This window comes from Salvelinus fontinalis, chromosome 17 (genome assembly GCF_029448725.1).
Source record: "Salvelinus fontinalis isolate EN_2023a chromosome 17, ASM2944872v1, whole genome shotgun sequence".
NCBI classification, from domain to species: Eukaryota; Metazoa; Chordata; class Actinopteri; order Salmoniformes; family Salmonidae; genus Salvelinus; species Salvelinus fontinalis.
Window position 1 is genome coordinate 37,549,680 of NC_074681.1, and position 16,432 is coordinate 37,566,111.

Here is a 16,432-nt window from a genome sequence, read left to right on the forward strand (position 1 = left end):
GGAGACGCAGCAAGAAGGGAGAGAGCCGGCTGAAATGGGTCAGATCGGGTCACGGCCCCTAATGGTGCCTCGTGGGCCCTCCGTCGAAATTCCAATCCCAGAACAGGGTCAATGTATGCAGGCGAGCCGTCACCTTTGCTCTGGGCAGCCCTGTAGCTCTGGACCGCCTTCTGGTAGGGGACTCCGGAAACAGCATCCCCAAGGACAGGGATGCCCCCACCCCGACGCTGCCCATTAGGTCAGCTCTGAAGTCAGGCTCCAAGAGCAGGGCAAGTGGGCAGCTTGCGGTCAAGCTACTGCCTTCGGTTCAGTATCGTCTCATCAATCTGGATGAGGCCTGGGGGCACGATGACCTCATCACCGCAAAGCTGCATGGAGAGAGTCCTATTTCTGCCCCCCCAGGGTCTCCCCATAGCTCCGCCTTGGTCCCCTGCATCCGGCCATCCTCCCTCAGGTACTCCCCTGCCAGGATCACCCCTGACCTCCCTCCTGCGGAACTCTGGGATATTGCTGCAGATGGAGCTGGTAAGTTCAAAATATGTATTGCACTGGAAGGAAGTTAACTTGATGTGATATGCACATTACTCAAAAATATTTTGTCCACTGAATGTCTTTCAGTCACACATCTAAATTCGCTCTCTCTTCCAGGTCTGGTGCTGAGTGGTGAAGTGTGTTGAGAAATGTTGGTGGCTCTTCCAGTGTCGCCCTGCGCTGCGCTACTTTCCCGAGCTGAGGACCTAAGGGCAGAGCTACTGAGAGCGGCTCAGTGGGACGACGGCCTAGAGGGGACTCGGTCAGTGTGGACCCCACCGCTGACAATAAATTCAAGTCAACCATATACAGGGGTCCTGTGTCTCTCAGTCGGCATAGCTTGGCGTTTGCAATGCCAAAGGTTGTGGGTTCTATTCCAGCTGGGTTCACCCATATGTAAAAATGTATGCGTACACGACTGTAAGTCGCTTTGGATGAAAGCATCTACTAAATGGCATATATACTGAACAGAAATCTAAATGCAACACAAAACAATTTGAAGGATTTTACTGAATTCTCGTTCATATAAGGAAATCAGTCAATTTAAATGAATTCATTAGGGCCTATCTTTGGATTTCACATGACTGAGAATACAGATACCTTAAAAGAAATGTCTGGTGAGTATGCAGGCCATGGAAGAACTGGGACATTTTCAGCTTCCAGGAATTGTGTACAGATCCTTGCAACATGGGGCCCTGCATTATCATGCTGAAACATGAGGTGATGGCGGCAGATGAATGGCACGACAATGGGCCTCAGGATCTTGTCACGATATCTCTGTGCATTCAAATTGTCATCGATAAAATTCAATTGTGTTCATTGTCCGTAGCTTATGTCTGCCCATACCATAACCCCACCGCCACCATGGGGCACTCTGTTCACAACGATGACATCAGCAAACCGCTCGCCCACACGAAGCCATACACGTGGTCTGCGGTTGTGAGGCCGGTTGGACGTACCGCCAAATTCTCTAAAATGACATTGGAGGCGGCTTATATTGAATTACCTGGCAACAACTCTGGTGGACATTCCTGCAGTCAGCATGCCAATTGCACATTCCCTCAAATCTTGAGACATCTGTTGCATTGTGTTCTGTGACAAAACTGCACATTTTAGAGTGACCTTTTATTGTCCCCAACACAACGTGCACCTGTGTAATGATCATGCTGTTTAATCAGCTTCTTGATATGCCACACCTGTCAAGTGGATGAATTATCTTGGCAAAGGAGAAATGCTCACTAACAGTGACGTAAACAGATGAGTGCAAAACTTTTTAGAGAAATATGATTTTTGTGCGGATGGAACATTTCTGGGATCTTTTATTTCAGCTCATGAAACATGGGCCCAACACTTTACATGTTGAGTTTATATTTTTGTTCAGTTTATATATACAGTACCAGTCAAAAGCTTGGACACATCTACTCATTCCAGGGGTTTTCTTTATTTGTACTATTTTCTACATTGTAGAATAATAGTGAAGCCATCAAAACTATGAAATAACACATATGGAATCATGTAGTAACCCAAAAAGTGTTGAACAAATCAAAATATATTTTATATTTAAGATTCTTCAAAGTAGCCACCCTTTGCCTTGATGACAGCTTCGCACACTCTTGGCATCCTCTCAACCAGCTTCATGAGGTAGTCACCTGGAATGCATTTCAGTTAACAGGTGTGCCTTGTTAAAAGTTAATTTGTGGAATTTCTTTTCTTAATGCGTTTGAGCCAATCAGTTGTGTTGTGACAAGGTAGGGGTGGTATACAGACCATAGCCCTATTTGGTAAAAGACCAAGTCCATATTATGGAAAGAACAGCTCAAATAAGCAAAGAGAAACGACAGTCCATCATTACTTTAAGACATGAAGATCAGTCAATCCGGAAAATTTCAAAAACTTTGAAAGTTTCTTCAAGTGCAGTCACAAAAACCATCAAGCACTATGATGAAGCTGGCTCTCATGATGACTGCCACAGGAAAGGAGGACCCAGAGTTACCTCTGCTGCAGAGGATACGTTCATTCAAATGAACTGCACCTCAGATTGCAGCCCAAATAAATGCTTCACAGAGTTCAAGTAACAGACACATCTCAACATCAACTGTTCAGACGAGACTGCGTAAATCAAGCCTTCATGGTCGAATTGCTGCAAAGAAACGACTACTAAAGGACACCAATATGAAGAACAGACTTGCACGGAACAAGAAACAAAAGCAATGTACATTAGACCGGTGGAAATCTGTCCTTTGGTCTTTTTAATTCCAACCATTATGTCTTTGTGTGATGCAAAGTAGGTGAATGGATGATCTCCGCATGTGTGGTTCCCACCATGAAGCATGGAGGAGGAGGTGTGATGGTGTGGGGGGTGCTTTGCTGGTGACACTGTCAATTATTTATTTAGAATTCAAGGCACACTTAACCAGCATGGCTACCACAGAATTCTGCAGCGATACACCTCCCATCTGGTTTGCGCTTAGTGGGACTGTCATTTGTTTTTCAACAGGACAATGACCCAAAACACACCTCCAGCCTGCTCTGTCTGTATGCGTTGGTAATGTGTGTGGGAGGTCTATGGCAGAGTGGGACGGTAGACCCAAACTCTCACTGCGACGGTTCTTCTCCTCCGTTGGGCAGGCTGGTGAAGGGAGGGCACCCACAGGCTTCACCCCAACACCCGCCTGCAGAGGACAGTGAGGGTTCACTACAGGCCCTGTGCACAGTAAGCACCAGCCCTTCAGTTCAGCTCAGTTGCATTCTCACTAACTCATTAAGCAACAGAAAGGCCTATGGCACTTTACTTTTATACCATTCTTTAACATTTTCATGTTGAGATGCAATTTTCATGGCTGACGTACAAGAGACTGTCTGTGACTGTCAGCACTCATGAGACAACATCAACTGCACGGATGATGACACCTTGTTGCAATGTGCTACTCTGTCACCAGGTGTCCCCACTGGCCTAGCTTCGGAAGCCTCCTCTGTGCAGTCTGGAGAGGAGAGTGGAGCGTTCGACCATTCTGGGAGGGGTGCCCGTGCCTTAAAGCCTGGCACCCAGGTACAGAGAGTGTGTGTGTGTGTGTGTGTGTGTGTGTGTGTGTGTGTGTGTGTGTGTGTGTGTGTGTGTGTGTGTGTGTGTGTGTGTGTGTGTGTGTGTGTGTGTGTGTGTGTGTGTGTGTGTGTGTGTGTGTGTGTGTGCGTGCGTGCGTGCGTGTGTGGAGAGAGAAGGACAAAAGAGATTTATCATTGTGTATAGGCTCTAAATCAACTAGCTCTGCCAATAGTACTCTGTACTTTCCAATCTTTCAAACAGTAAAAAAAAAAACTACAATGAAACAGAAATTCAATTCCAATCAAGAAATTTCAGGACAACATATGGAACATAAAGGAAAAGGGGGAATGTGAATACTGTCACACTACAAACACACGCAGTTCTTCTTCATCTACACTGAACAAAAATATTAACTTAACATGTAAAGTGTTGGTCCCATGTTTCATGAGCTGAAATAAAAGATCCCAGAAATGTTCCATATGCACAAAAACCTTATTTCTCTCAAATTTTGTACACAAATTTGTTTACTTCCCTGTTAGTGAGCATTTCTCCTTTGCCAAGAGAATCCATCCACCTGACAGGTGTGGCATATCAAACAGCTGATTAAACAGCATGATCAGTACACAGGTGCACCTTGTGCTGGGGACAATAAAAGGCCACTCTAAAATATGCAGTTCTGTCACACAACACAATGCCACAGATGTCTCAAGTTTTGAGGTAGTGTGCAATTGGCATGCTGAGTGCAAGAATGTCCACCAGAGCTGTTGCCAGATAATTTCATGTTAATTTCTCTACCATAGGCCGCCTCCAATGTCATTTTAGAATATTTGGCAGTACGTCCAACCGACCTCACAATCACTTGTAACCATGCCTTACCAGGACCTCCACAGCTGGCTTATTCATTTGCAGGATCGTCTGAGACCAGCCATCCGGACAGTTGATGAAACTTTGGGTTTGCACAACCGAAGAATGTCTGCACAAACTGTCAGAAACCATCTCATCTGCATGCTCGTTGTCTTCACCAGGGTCTTGAACTGACTGCAGTTTGTCGTCGTAACAAACTTCAGTGGGTAAATGCACACCTTCAATGTCCACTGGCACACTGGAGAAGTATGCTCTTCATTGAGTTCCGGTTTCAACTGTACCGGGCAGACGGCGTGTATGGCGTCGTGTGGGCGAGCGGTTTGCTGATGTCAACGTTGTGAACAGAGTGCCCCATGGTGGCGGTGGAGTTATGGTATGGGCAGGTTATAAGCTATGGACAACGAATAAGATTGCATTTTATCGATGGCAATTTGAATGCGCAGAGATACCGTGACGAGATCCTGAGGCCCATTGTTGTGCCATTCATCTGCCGCCATCACCTCATGTGATGCATGATAATGCATGGCCCCATGTCACAAGGATCTGTACACAATTTCTGGAAGCAAGCCCAGTTCTTCCATGGCCTGCATACTCACCAGACATGTCGCCCATTGAGCATGTTGGGATGCTCTGCATCGACATGTACGACAGCGTGTTTCAGTTCCAGCCAATCGTTGGAGAATTATATCTCCCTCACTAACTTTAAGCGTCAGTTGTCAGAACAGCCTACCGATTGATGCAGCTGTACACAGCCCATTTGTAAATAGCCCATCCAACCAACTACCTACCTCATCCCCATATTTGTTTTTGTTTTTCTGCTCTTTTCCACACCAGTATTTTGAATTGCACATCGTCATTTGCACAAACAGTATATCACTCCAGTGTAAATTGCTCAATTGTAATTACTTTGCCACTATTCGCCTATTTATTGCCTTACCTCTTTACTTCATTTGCACTCTGTGGTTTTGTTTTTGTCGCACTGCTTTGCTTTATCTTGGCCAGGTCGCAGTTTAAATGAGAACTTATTCTCAACTGGCCTACATGATTAAATAAAGGTGAAAAAAAAAAAATAATAATAATAATAAAATAAAAAATTTAAATATCCAGCAACTTCGTACAGCCGTTGAAGAGGAGTGGGACAACATTCCACAGACCACAATCAACAGCCTGATCAACTCTATGTGAAGGAGATGTGTCACGCTGCATGAGGCAAGTGGTGGTCACACCAGATACTGACTGGTGTTCTGATCCACGTCCCTACCTTAAAAAAAAGGTATCTGTCACCAACAGATGCATATCTGTACTCCCAGTCATGTGAAATCCATTGATTAGGGCCTAATTTATTTATTTCAATTGACTGATTTCCTTATATGTACTGTAACTCAGGAAAGTTTTTGAAATTGCATATTGCATGTTACGTTTATATTTTTGTTCAGTGTAGATTGTAGACCTTATTTCACACTAGGCAATGTTTGACTTGGCAAAATGCCTTGTGTTCATACAAGCCATATAGCTAGATTATTGTAAGAACCCAATTTCCAAGAGCAAACCGATTTTGACGAACTGCCACCAATTTTTCATGAGGGTAAATATACCCCCACTACATTTCCCCCGAAATGTCTGTATCCTACTATCTCTACAGTGATCCAGAGAGCCCTGGGTGTGGAAGAGGTGTTAGTCCCACAGGTGGTGCGTCCCATGGGGCGGGTCATCCAGGACTTCCCTGATGGGATCCTTCTCCTAGAACTTACCAGACCCCCAAATGGCCCCTTTGGTTTTGTCATCTCACAAGGCAAAGGTCGACCGGGCACAGGTATACTAAAGCACCTCGACGGTATGAATAGTTTCCATTAGATGTTCATGTTAAAGTGTGGATGTGAGGGTGCATATTCATGGAACACCTAATTGAATGGATTTTAGTTGGGTGCTTGGAAGGGAATTTTACCTGAGTGTGCAATGACATACTATTTAACGATTTTGAATGTACATATTCTGGTGTTTGTGTACCAATGCCATTAGATATTGTGCATATAGGCGTAGGCTTTGTGGAGAAAGTAATTGTGTCCCCTATTCTTTCTACCTTCTTCCCCATTTATCTCCATCCCTCTATCGCCCTCCCTCCACCCCTCTCTCTCCACCTCTCTCTCTCATCTCAGGTGTGTATGTGGAGCAGGTAGGAGGCGGTTCCTGGGCGCTGGGGATGAGATCCTGGAGGTGAACGGGGAGGCCGTGGCTGGACTGACCCAGGATCAGGTGTCACGTCTCATGACCCGCAACAGCCATATATCCATATCTATCCATATATCCTGCCACTCCGTCGGAACCAGCGATGAGCAATGCAATACTGGAATGTTCCATTATCCATTTATTTATTTTTTAAACACACTGGACACTGCCCCGTGATGATGTCATGACGAAAACACGAGAATGGAAATAAGCAAGCATAATGAGAGATTTTTAACTCTGGGAGAACCAAAGGAAGGAAATAATCAACCTAATTATACTTGTCCATTATTAGGCCTAGTCTTTGAAGATTCAGGCAAATGTAAGTACCGGTAAATCAAAACTGATGTCAGATAAACCAGAGGAGAAAGAAGATGCTGCACCTAATGGTCATTTTGCATTTCACAATAAATAACATATTGTTTCGGTGATAATGAAATCTGTTTATTAATTAGGCTACCTGTTTAACCTGCACTCACTCGTCCTATGCAATATTTGGTAACTTGCTAAATGACAGTGCAACCCAATAGGTGACCTTTTTCTAACACACATCCTACCTTGCGAATCGAATTGCAAGCTTTGTTGAAAAAGCTCATTCATCAAATATTTCTACTACTGAGGTAGCGGACTTTCTTATGAACTTTACCAACAGCTTGGGGCCCGAGACCAGGTTTTGTAGAATCTAGCTCCAACTACATTGATTCGCCGAAGGTCAATACTTAAAAAAATATATATATATATATTTATATATATCAAACGTTCACCTTGTACCTATGTTTGCACTCTGTAGTTGCGTGCCTTTGTTTGCTTTCAATAAAAGTTGTAGGCTATTTGATTAACGTTTATTGAAAACGTATGGATTTCAGCAAACAAAGAAAGGCACGCAACTACAGAGGGAAAACACGTACAAGGCGGGCGTTTCCTAATGTACTTTTTATTTTTGTTATTTACCTTGGGCGAATCGATGTTAGTCTCAGCTCCACGCCGTTGGTCAAGTTCATCAGAAACTTAATTCACAATGTTATTCTTATTTTTTGTGTGGCAGTGTCTCCTTCTGCAGTCAATGTATTGACTTTAACGAAAAAGGTTGGGAAATAGGCTAGCGTTTGTTTTTCTCTTGTTGTATAGCCGACAGCTTGCCCAGTCTGCTTTTACTGGATGTAGGAGGATGCTTGTCGTGACCAGGGATCCACAGCACGTGATATTATGTCAAAGGTCGTGACAGTCAACTTTCAAGGCGTGAAAACAGAGAGCTAGTGAACGAGGGGACATTGGTGGGGATTTTTATCAATGGAAGTAAGTGGTTCTAATGTGTTCCGTTTAGCCGAGGACGTTTTCTCCACAGTCTGAAGCTTAGACATGTCAGTAAATATGTCTCTGGAGGCGAAAGAAACGCACACCTGTTTAGGCAAGGTGCTGGAGTAGAAGGACAGCCGCACACTCTGTCTCAATTTGTCTTTGTAGAATAGGCTACATATTAATGGCCAAGTTAGTCTTATTATACATTATACTAAGAGTAGAATAGGCCTAAACCTTGCCACCTCTGATGGTCCGACAAAGTAGGTTAGGCTATAGACACAGACTGTAAACCAAGGCCTATATTCCTACTCGTAGCCTACTAGGCTATAGCCTATCCTTATCGAACACGGGGTAAGATATTCCAATAAAACTGAATTATGATAGGCTAGTTGCGCCCTTCATTTGAATTAACAAAAAAAAGCGCGGAAAATACCTGACCATTTAGCCTATAGCCTATGCTGTATGTCCTCCAGTGATGGTGCGTCACTGCTGATTTCTCCCTCGGCTTATCCGATGAAAGCGAGCTGATATGGGTTTTATCTCTCTCAGCCATGTCACCCCGGGGGACTCCCGCTAAATTTGCCACGAATACCAGGCATGGCTACCCCATAGATAAGCTACATAAAAACAATGACAGTGAACAATTCCTTCCAGCATCAGAAGTCATTTGGTATTGGGTCCATTTGTGTATTCAACTTAGACCAAAAAATTACACATTGGTCATCTCTAAAGTACGATGTTGAAATTAATAGAATAGAATACTAGAGAATAGGCCTAGATTCAACTGAAATGTATATTATTACAGCCTAATGATTATGATTAGTTTATAATTATGATTATTAGGCTATTATTATTATATCCTATGACTATTATTATCAGTCTCGGGCTACAAATTATAGGGTTTTATTGCCTAATTTTAATTGGAAATTAAGCCTTATGCACGACAAAGATAAACATTGTACCTTAAAGAGTTGTTTGTTTGTTTTCCAGGGGCGTAATAATATCAGAAAAATATAACCACCTAGATTCACCTTATGCCTATACCTCGCATCGTTGTAGTTACTGGAGCTGCATCCATATGTCTTTATGCTTTGCCCTCCACAAGCCTATATAGCCTACGACAGCCAAATAATAATGAATCATTTCATAAATAATGGGTTTAGTGGCTTATCAGGAACGAAGAGTCCGCTGCCGTGCGCTTATCTCGCCTGGCCACATTGCGCTCGTGTTCCGCTCACCATACTGAGCGGGCGTGCTGGACGCAGTGAGGAATAACTCAAACCTCACTTCCAGTTCCACACTGCACTTCACCGGCACTAAAAAAAACCTCAGACATGGATGACCCACTCACAAAATGGCTCCACTTTCACACTAGCATCAACAAGACGTCGGGAACGGTAAGCGCATAAAATTAATCGATATTTCCTTTTTCCATGCCTGGGGTTTGAACGGTAAATATTTTTGAATTACAATTAGGAGTGTGTTTGAAGTGTTTTTTCGTTATTGTTCGTTGGTTGGCCACTTTAGAATACATTAGGAACGCATTAGGCCCTATTATTTTCTTGGATTTATTTTTAAACAATTATAGGCTAATCATAAATAATTATGTGGCTATTGGTTCGAAACGGTTTTGTGTGATTGTTTTGGCCTATTTTAATGATTGTATGAATAGGAATAATTATTGTTATTGTCTCATTGACAATGGTAAGCTATATTATTATCCTACAGTTCAAAATGATTGGCTTGAGGTTTCTTCGTTGTTTTGGATTATGGTAGGCTACACATGTCAGTACTACAGCATCGATAGAACCAAAAAGGGAACGAAAAATAAATCAAACATTCGAACAATAGCTCGGTGATGTCAACCTTTGTTCCAAATGTCTGATGCAATCTATAATCGAAGTGACTGCCTATTGGATCGTAGGCTATAGCTTTAACCATAGAAAAGAAAATTCCCCAGAGAAAAGCCATTTTGATGAGGTTTGTTTCAACAATAAAGACAATTAAGAATGAGATTCACTTACTCTCTTGTTAATAACATATTCTTTAACATGATCAAATTAAATAGGCCTAATAGGTCATTTCAAAAGGAAATATTTCAAGTTAATGCTCACAATTCAGGCGGCTTTTCTCACAAAATGTTTTTTAAAATATACATATGATTTAAATAAAAGGTCCTTTTCGAAAACAGCAGCACCAATTTTCATTTCAAATGTCACATTGAATGCTTGCTCCATATAGGCCTTGGTCACTGTTTTTCAAAAGACAATAACGGACGTTTTAAAACAGTAGTGTGAGGTGGAAAGTATTTCGCTGAACAACACCATTGGCCATCAAAAGCAGTCAATTATGTTTTTGACTGACCTCTCTTAACGTGCACCGCGCTTTATTCATATCCATTATGTTCGCTGTTCACACTACATTTATTACTTATTTTCTGAAAAATATTCAGTGTGGTGCACTCAAACATGCCCATAGGTAGGCTATTTGGAGAATTACAAGGCCTAGTCTATTTTGTTTCCTAATAGCGAACCCTTCGATCAGCCTTATAGGATTTTTTTTTAGGGTCTAATCCAAGATGTGGGGGGGAAATAAAACAACCATTGCCTCCAAAACAACATGGCAAGGAGTTGAGAATCACAGTATATTTGTAGCATTGATGAGGACATTTACCACCAGTTCTGAACTGAAAGCATGTTAACATTTGCTGCGCAGATGCCTGCATTTTAGGGGCTATTTTCTTGATCGTCTATACGAAATGAATACATTTTCTCTTTATATGTGGTGCTTTATAGGCTACATGTAGGCCTATGCCAACTGCCCTACACAGAGTATTAACAGCCTTAAAATGATGGAATCGTGGAGTGATGAAATTATCGGGAAATGCCTTTGTTGACTGCCTTGACCTGAATCAACAACAATAATGCTTCTATATCAGTCCTCTTTTATCGCATGCATTTACAAAGTGTTTTCTGCCCCACAGTGTGGTGTTTTCGACAGCTGATTTATAGAGAGACATTTCATAGGATATAACTGCAACGTGATGAAATTATGGAAAAAATGAAGCTGGATCTTTGTCCTGGAAGTCCCGGTGCCAAGTCGTGCATCCCACTGAAGCAGGATTCCATCAGGGAGAATGGATGCCAAGACCTGGAGGACTCGAAGGAGGAAAACTTCACTGGGGAAGGGGTTAAGACAGATGACGCGCCTCTGCGGAACACGCGCAACGGGACCATCATCCTCAACGGCGTTGCCAAGGAAACCGCTTACGACGCCCTTGACCTGAAAAGGGAAGTACCAGTGATCGAGCTCTTGAGGAGAGACGATATAAAGACGGGACAGCAGAGAACCGACAGTCAAACGGTACCGATCACGGAGCTTCGCAGACCACCCGTGCCGTTGCCGCTGCCGCACCGAGACGCGCTGATCGACGCTCGAATGGTTCAGCTGAGCCCAAACGCGTTCCCTCTCCCGGCGCGAGCAATGCTCTACAACTTGGCGCAACCTCTCGCTGCCATCAACAGGTAAAGTAAAATAAACTATAAAATAGCTTTGAAAAATATTATCCTGATTTAACCCCCCCCCCCCCTAATTAATATAGCCTATAATTATAGCCTACAGACGTCTATACGTTATTTATCTTCGTTAATTTTTGTGGCAGAATAGGCCTAATCCTTTGTAAGCTATTACTTACAGGTATAGCCTACATCAAACATGTTTTATTTTATACCCTACCTATTAACCTAAATAACGACGAAACAGAAAAGTGAATGTAGTAGCTTGTTATCTAGGCTATTGGCTCATTCACCTTCACAAAGGTATTTGTCAGAGCCTTCACCTCTAGGCTACCTGTGTTGATTAATTGCAGTCAGATTTATTTCTGTTTATTAGTTTGAATAGCGAAGATTTCAGGTTAGACTACTTGTGCCTATAATACACTTTATGTGTTTTGGTTGCAATTTTGGATGCAGAGACCATCTGTATGTCATATATTATACAGGCTATAATAAGGCTATATATTTCATGAAAGACTTTGGTATTGCCTACACATCATATTTGTAAGCTGTTGTATATGTGTCTGTGTGTAAGTAGTTTGTGTGTATGGTAGTGTGTGTACCTGTTTCTCATATCTATTCTCTGCCACTAGTCTTGGAGGCGAGTCGGAACAGTACGGCATGTACCCCAGCAACAGGGTAAAGCGCCGTCCTGCGCCTTACGAGGTTGAGCTCGACGAGGGTAGGCGCATTTTTAGATCTTTCTAAGTATGGTAAGACGCACCTCTGCTGTGTCCTCCTGCTGCTTACAGTCTTCTTCTCAATCCTCTCCTCATCCCAATACCATCCCATTCCGTTTATCCAACGACATGGCCGCAACATGGGCAGGTATTGAAGAAAATAGGCTACCGACCATCAATTTATAGAGCACTCCTAAACAAATCTCCAAAACTAGTCAATGATGTCGTATATGATATCTATGGTTTTAGCTTATTAGAAACATCTGTAAGATACAGCATCTCGTGTGCTCGATCAACCACTCACAGTCAAATAGCATGGGGGAGGGTGGAGGGAGTTAGCTGCCACCTTGCCAAGGCTTTGCTGCATAGTAAGCTGGCAGATTACAGGAGGCTGGGTGTGTTCCAAGAGGAAGAAATGGTATACTGTACACCAACGGGATATTGTATTTCTCAAAAGCATCCCACAGTTTCTGACGCGAGCCGCAGGTGTTATTCATTGGCTACATGTACCATTATATCAAAAACCACATTGGGAAATATATGATAATGAATAACATACATTTATGTTACCCGCTGCGTCTCCTATCCCACTTCTGACATCAATGTAGCAAAGCCAAGATTAGAGTCCATCCAGCGGCACTGTGCTCGCCAACCCAATAATGTAATCGGTGTGCCAAACTCAGGAACCTCTTTACATATGGCAGAGCATAGACAAATACATGTATACAGATTATAAAAGTGCCGTTGTCTAAATAAGTTGGTCAGCTCACTACGTTATATCTTGTGCTAGTGTTTAAAGAGTCCCACTTCGGGTTGCTTTACAATACATAACCAGCTCGTTAACCAAGGCACCGTATAGCTGTCTTCAGAAATGGAAAATGCAGTCACTCGTCACCACCTTTACGCTGGCTTCTGTCATGCCACTATTCTCATTTTGTATCTCACTCGACTACTTTACCACCATTAAAACATTCTCATCACTTTGTCGCTTTTCAATTTACTTGTGAAGAGGAAGGATTACATCTAAAGTGACCAAGTATATTCTGTAGAGCAGATAAGACAAACATCAAGGCAGAATTTGAGAGAATACGACATTTGGACTGACTGAGTCTTACTCTTCATTTGTGCATCCCCTTTCCCACATCCTGTATCTTTCCCATTACTCCTCTTTCCTCCCCTCCACTCCCCTCCCCTCTTCCTCTCCTCCGCCAGCTGGCCAACCAAAGATCGTAAGGCGGATCTTCACCAACAGCCGGGAGCGCTGGCGGCAGCAGAATGTCAATGGGGCGTTCTCCGAGCTCCGCAAACTCATCCCCACCCACCCACCGGACAAGAAGCTGAGCAAGAACGAGATCCTGCGTCTGGCCATGAAGTACATCAGCTTCCTGTCCAACCTGCTGGACGACCAGGACGGAGGGGCCACCGTGGGCGTGGGTGACGGGACAGGGCTGCTGGTGGGGGGCCGTGAGGGTGGACCCCAGGTCCCCCGTCAGGACGGGGTAGGACTGGCCAGGGAGGATGACCTCCTCCTCCAGGGCGCGTTGTCGCCCGGGTCCAGCTGCGGGAGTCTGCCAGATGGGGACGGCAGCCCCGAGAGCTTCACCGAGGACCAAGACTCACCTCCAGCCCCGAGAACTGTGCCCGTCCCGCGCGGTAGGGACCTACGACGCAATGCACGCCCACAAGATGGCGGCAGCCAGCGATGACGTTGATGATAATAGTGGTGGGGATGGTGGTGACGTGGTGTCGGTGATGACGATGGTGGATACGGAGTTGGTGGAGTTGATGGTGGACCGCAGGAAAACAAAGGGATTGACTTATGTCCCCGGAAGAGAGATGACTCAAATATGGATGAGTGTGAGAAGGGCCCTAGCATCTCTGAGCTCTATCTAAAGAACGGTGCTTCAGGTTTTGGGAGCATGCTGATGCCAGAATTTCACTTCATCAGGATTCTAATGTCCTTTTTAGGTCCTTTTTTGGTCAGTTGGTTAACAAAATGAAAGACTTGTAAATTCTGCATGCTTCATGCTGTCTAGGACCTGGGTTGAGGAACACCTCATATTTCCTGCATTATGAATGTTCAAATACAGTGTGCTTCTGTTACACTATCACGTTATCAGTATACATCCTATGTCATCGTCATGAAAGTAATTGATGCCATGGTACCAGCAGGCGACGCATCAGTCGACACCAGGAAATGTCAATAGGAATGCCATCATGCTCTCACCTTGGTTTAAGAATAAGATCAATCTTTGCCAGTTGTCAATGAGGGCCATTTGAACTGCTCTGAAAGTTTACGACAGCAACAGAACTGTTTCGCTGATAGCAATGGCTTGATGCCAAATCCTCACAACAACAAAAAATGCACATTTAATCACACATTGAAGACCACTATTATTTGCTTGAAAATGGGTTATCTTTAGCAAGGATTTAGCACTCTCAACACACGATCAAACGTGTACATAAAACATTAGCCTACCTTCCAAAATATTTTGACAGTGGTTCATGTCAAGTGATGTGATTAGGCAGTTTGATATAGTGGCCTATGTTTTAGACAGGGCTTTCAGGCAGGTGGCTTTTTGAGAAGGATTCTGCTCTGTGCTCCTGATGACCAACTATTCATTCAACAGTGGGTGAACAACATGTCAACTAGAAAATGAATGTCAAACACATATAATGATATAACAAATGTGGTACCTTAATTATTTATTTCCGTCACACGTAGCTGATTAGCGTTGAGTAAAACGACGCAGAGTAACATGGCAACTGACCGCTAAGCATACACACACACACACACACACACACACACACACACACACACACACACACACACACACACACACACACACACACACACACACACACACACACACACATATCGAGTACAATCTGTGTGAACAGTTTTGATTTCTGAGACACATTGCCTGAGCATGTAGATGGACATATGTGCGGCGAGGTAGCTAGCAACTACAACAGCCACAGGTATACAAATTCAAAATGAATCCTGTCAAGAGGTACAAATAGTATTTCTGTAACTGAGATCCAGTGAAATCAAACGCTCACTTCCAACCATTTTGTATATTATAAATATCTATTTTAATGTTTTTCTCACTGTATTGCAGTTGTGGTTTGGTATGGTACACTAAGTATATCGCCTCCTAAATACGCTCTCCTTCTCTCTGTTGGAATGATCAACAACACCAGCAGTTTTATGTCAGTAAGCAGTGAGGTGTACATCACTGTAGTTTGGTTATTTCATTACGGCTTTTTCAACATACATTTAGTAGCCTATCTTGGTACCTTTGGTTACTATTTTATGAACTACAGTTAAGAAAAGGGACATTGTATGTTCTGTTTAGTAAAAAAAATAACATGTTTGTTGTATGATAAATATATCTATGACTATATGCAATGTTAACTTGATGACTTTTATATAAAATGCTGAATAAAATGAACACAGGAAAAGGCAAAAGAAATACTGATTATGTATCTTATAAATCATGTGTATCACATACAATTTATTTTCCAGCGTTCTTATGATTCAGTTTTCTTTATTTACTTATATATTTTTTTTAGGAAGCATCACCCATCACATAATTCAGACTATTGAACAACAATTGCAAGAATTAAAAACCAACTCATTCCTATATTTGGGGGCTAAATTAAGCACAAATGCAGTGAACCACCCCCTTCAACACAGCCTGGACAATGTGCAGTAAATCCATATCAAGGCATGTAAAATACTCCCACTGGAGTCTGGAATCCTCACTTCCTCTTAGCAAGTGACAACTTCCTGCAAAGGTCAGAGTGGCTCAGTGACCTTCAGGATATCCTGCCATTGTGAAAGTGGTTCACACTCTTTAGACCTTCCACACTCAGTCCGTCTGGAGCATTACCAAACAATCACATGAAACATGAAGAGTTATTCATTCATGATGATGCAGCACAAAACTTCAAAGTAAACCACAGAAGCCATTATAATGCATAAACGCTACATCGACCATTTAACTTAATGATCATCTTGCAGTAAAAATATCTTTCATGTTTTTGTATGAATTATTGTGATATCGGCTCCACTTGCAGATATAGCAAAACCAAAGTGCAGTGTTTCTAGTAAAGCGGAGGCACCCAGGTGTTCTAGGACCTCTCCAGTATTCCACATCAGGCTATGACTGACTGGACTGTGACCTCGATAACTAACTCTGTGGCTCGACTGCCAAACATTTACCTGCAGCCTG

General features: G+C 43.0%; 1 protein-coding gene across 1 annotated transcript; it reads left to right on the forward strand.

Annotated features, from left to right (window-relative positions):
* The first annotated feature begins 9,160 nt into the window (after positions 1–9,160).
* LOC129814284 (T-cell acute lymphocytic leukemia protein 1-like) lies at positions 9,161–15,727 on the forward strand. Its single transcript, XM_055867309.1, has 4 exons — positions 9,161–9,357; positions 10,944–11,484; positions 12,108–12,196; positions 13,407–15,727. Exons 2-4 carry the CDS (start codon positions 11,012–11,014, stop codon positions 13,898–13,900), a joined length of 1,056 nt encoding a protein of 351 aa, XP_055723284.1. The 5' UTR covers positions 9,161–9,357; positions 10,944–11,011; the 3' UTR covers positions 13,901–15,727.
* Positions 15,728–16,432: the final 705 nt, after the last annotated feature.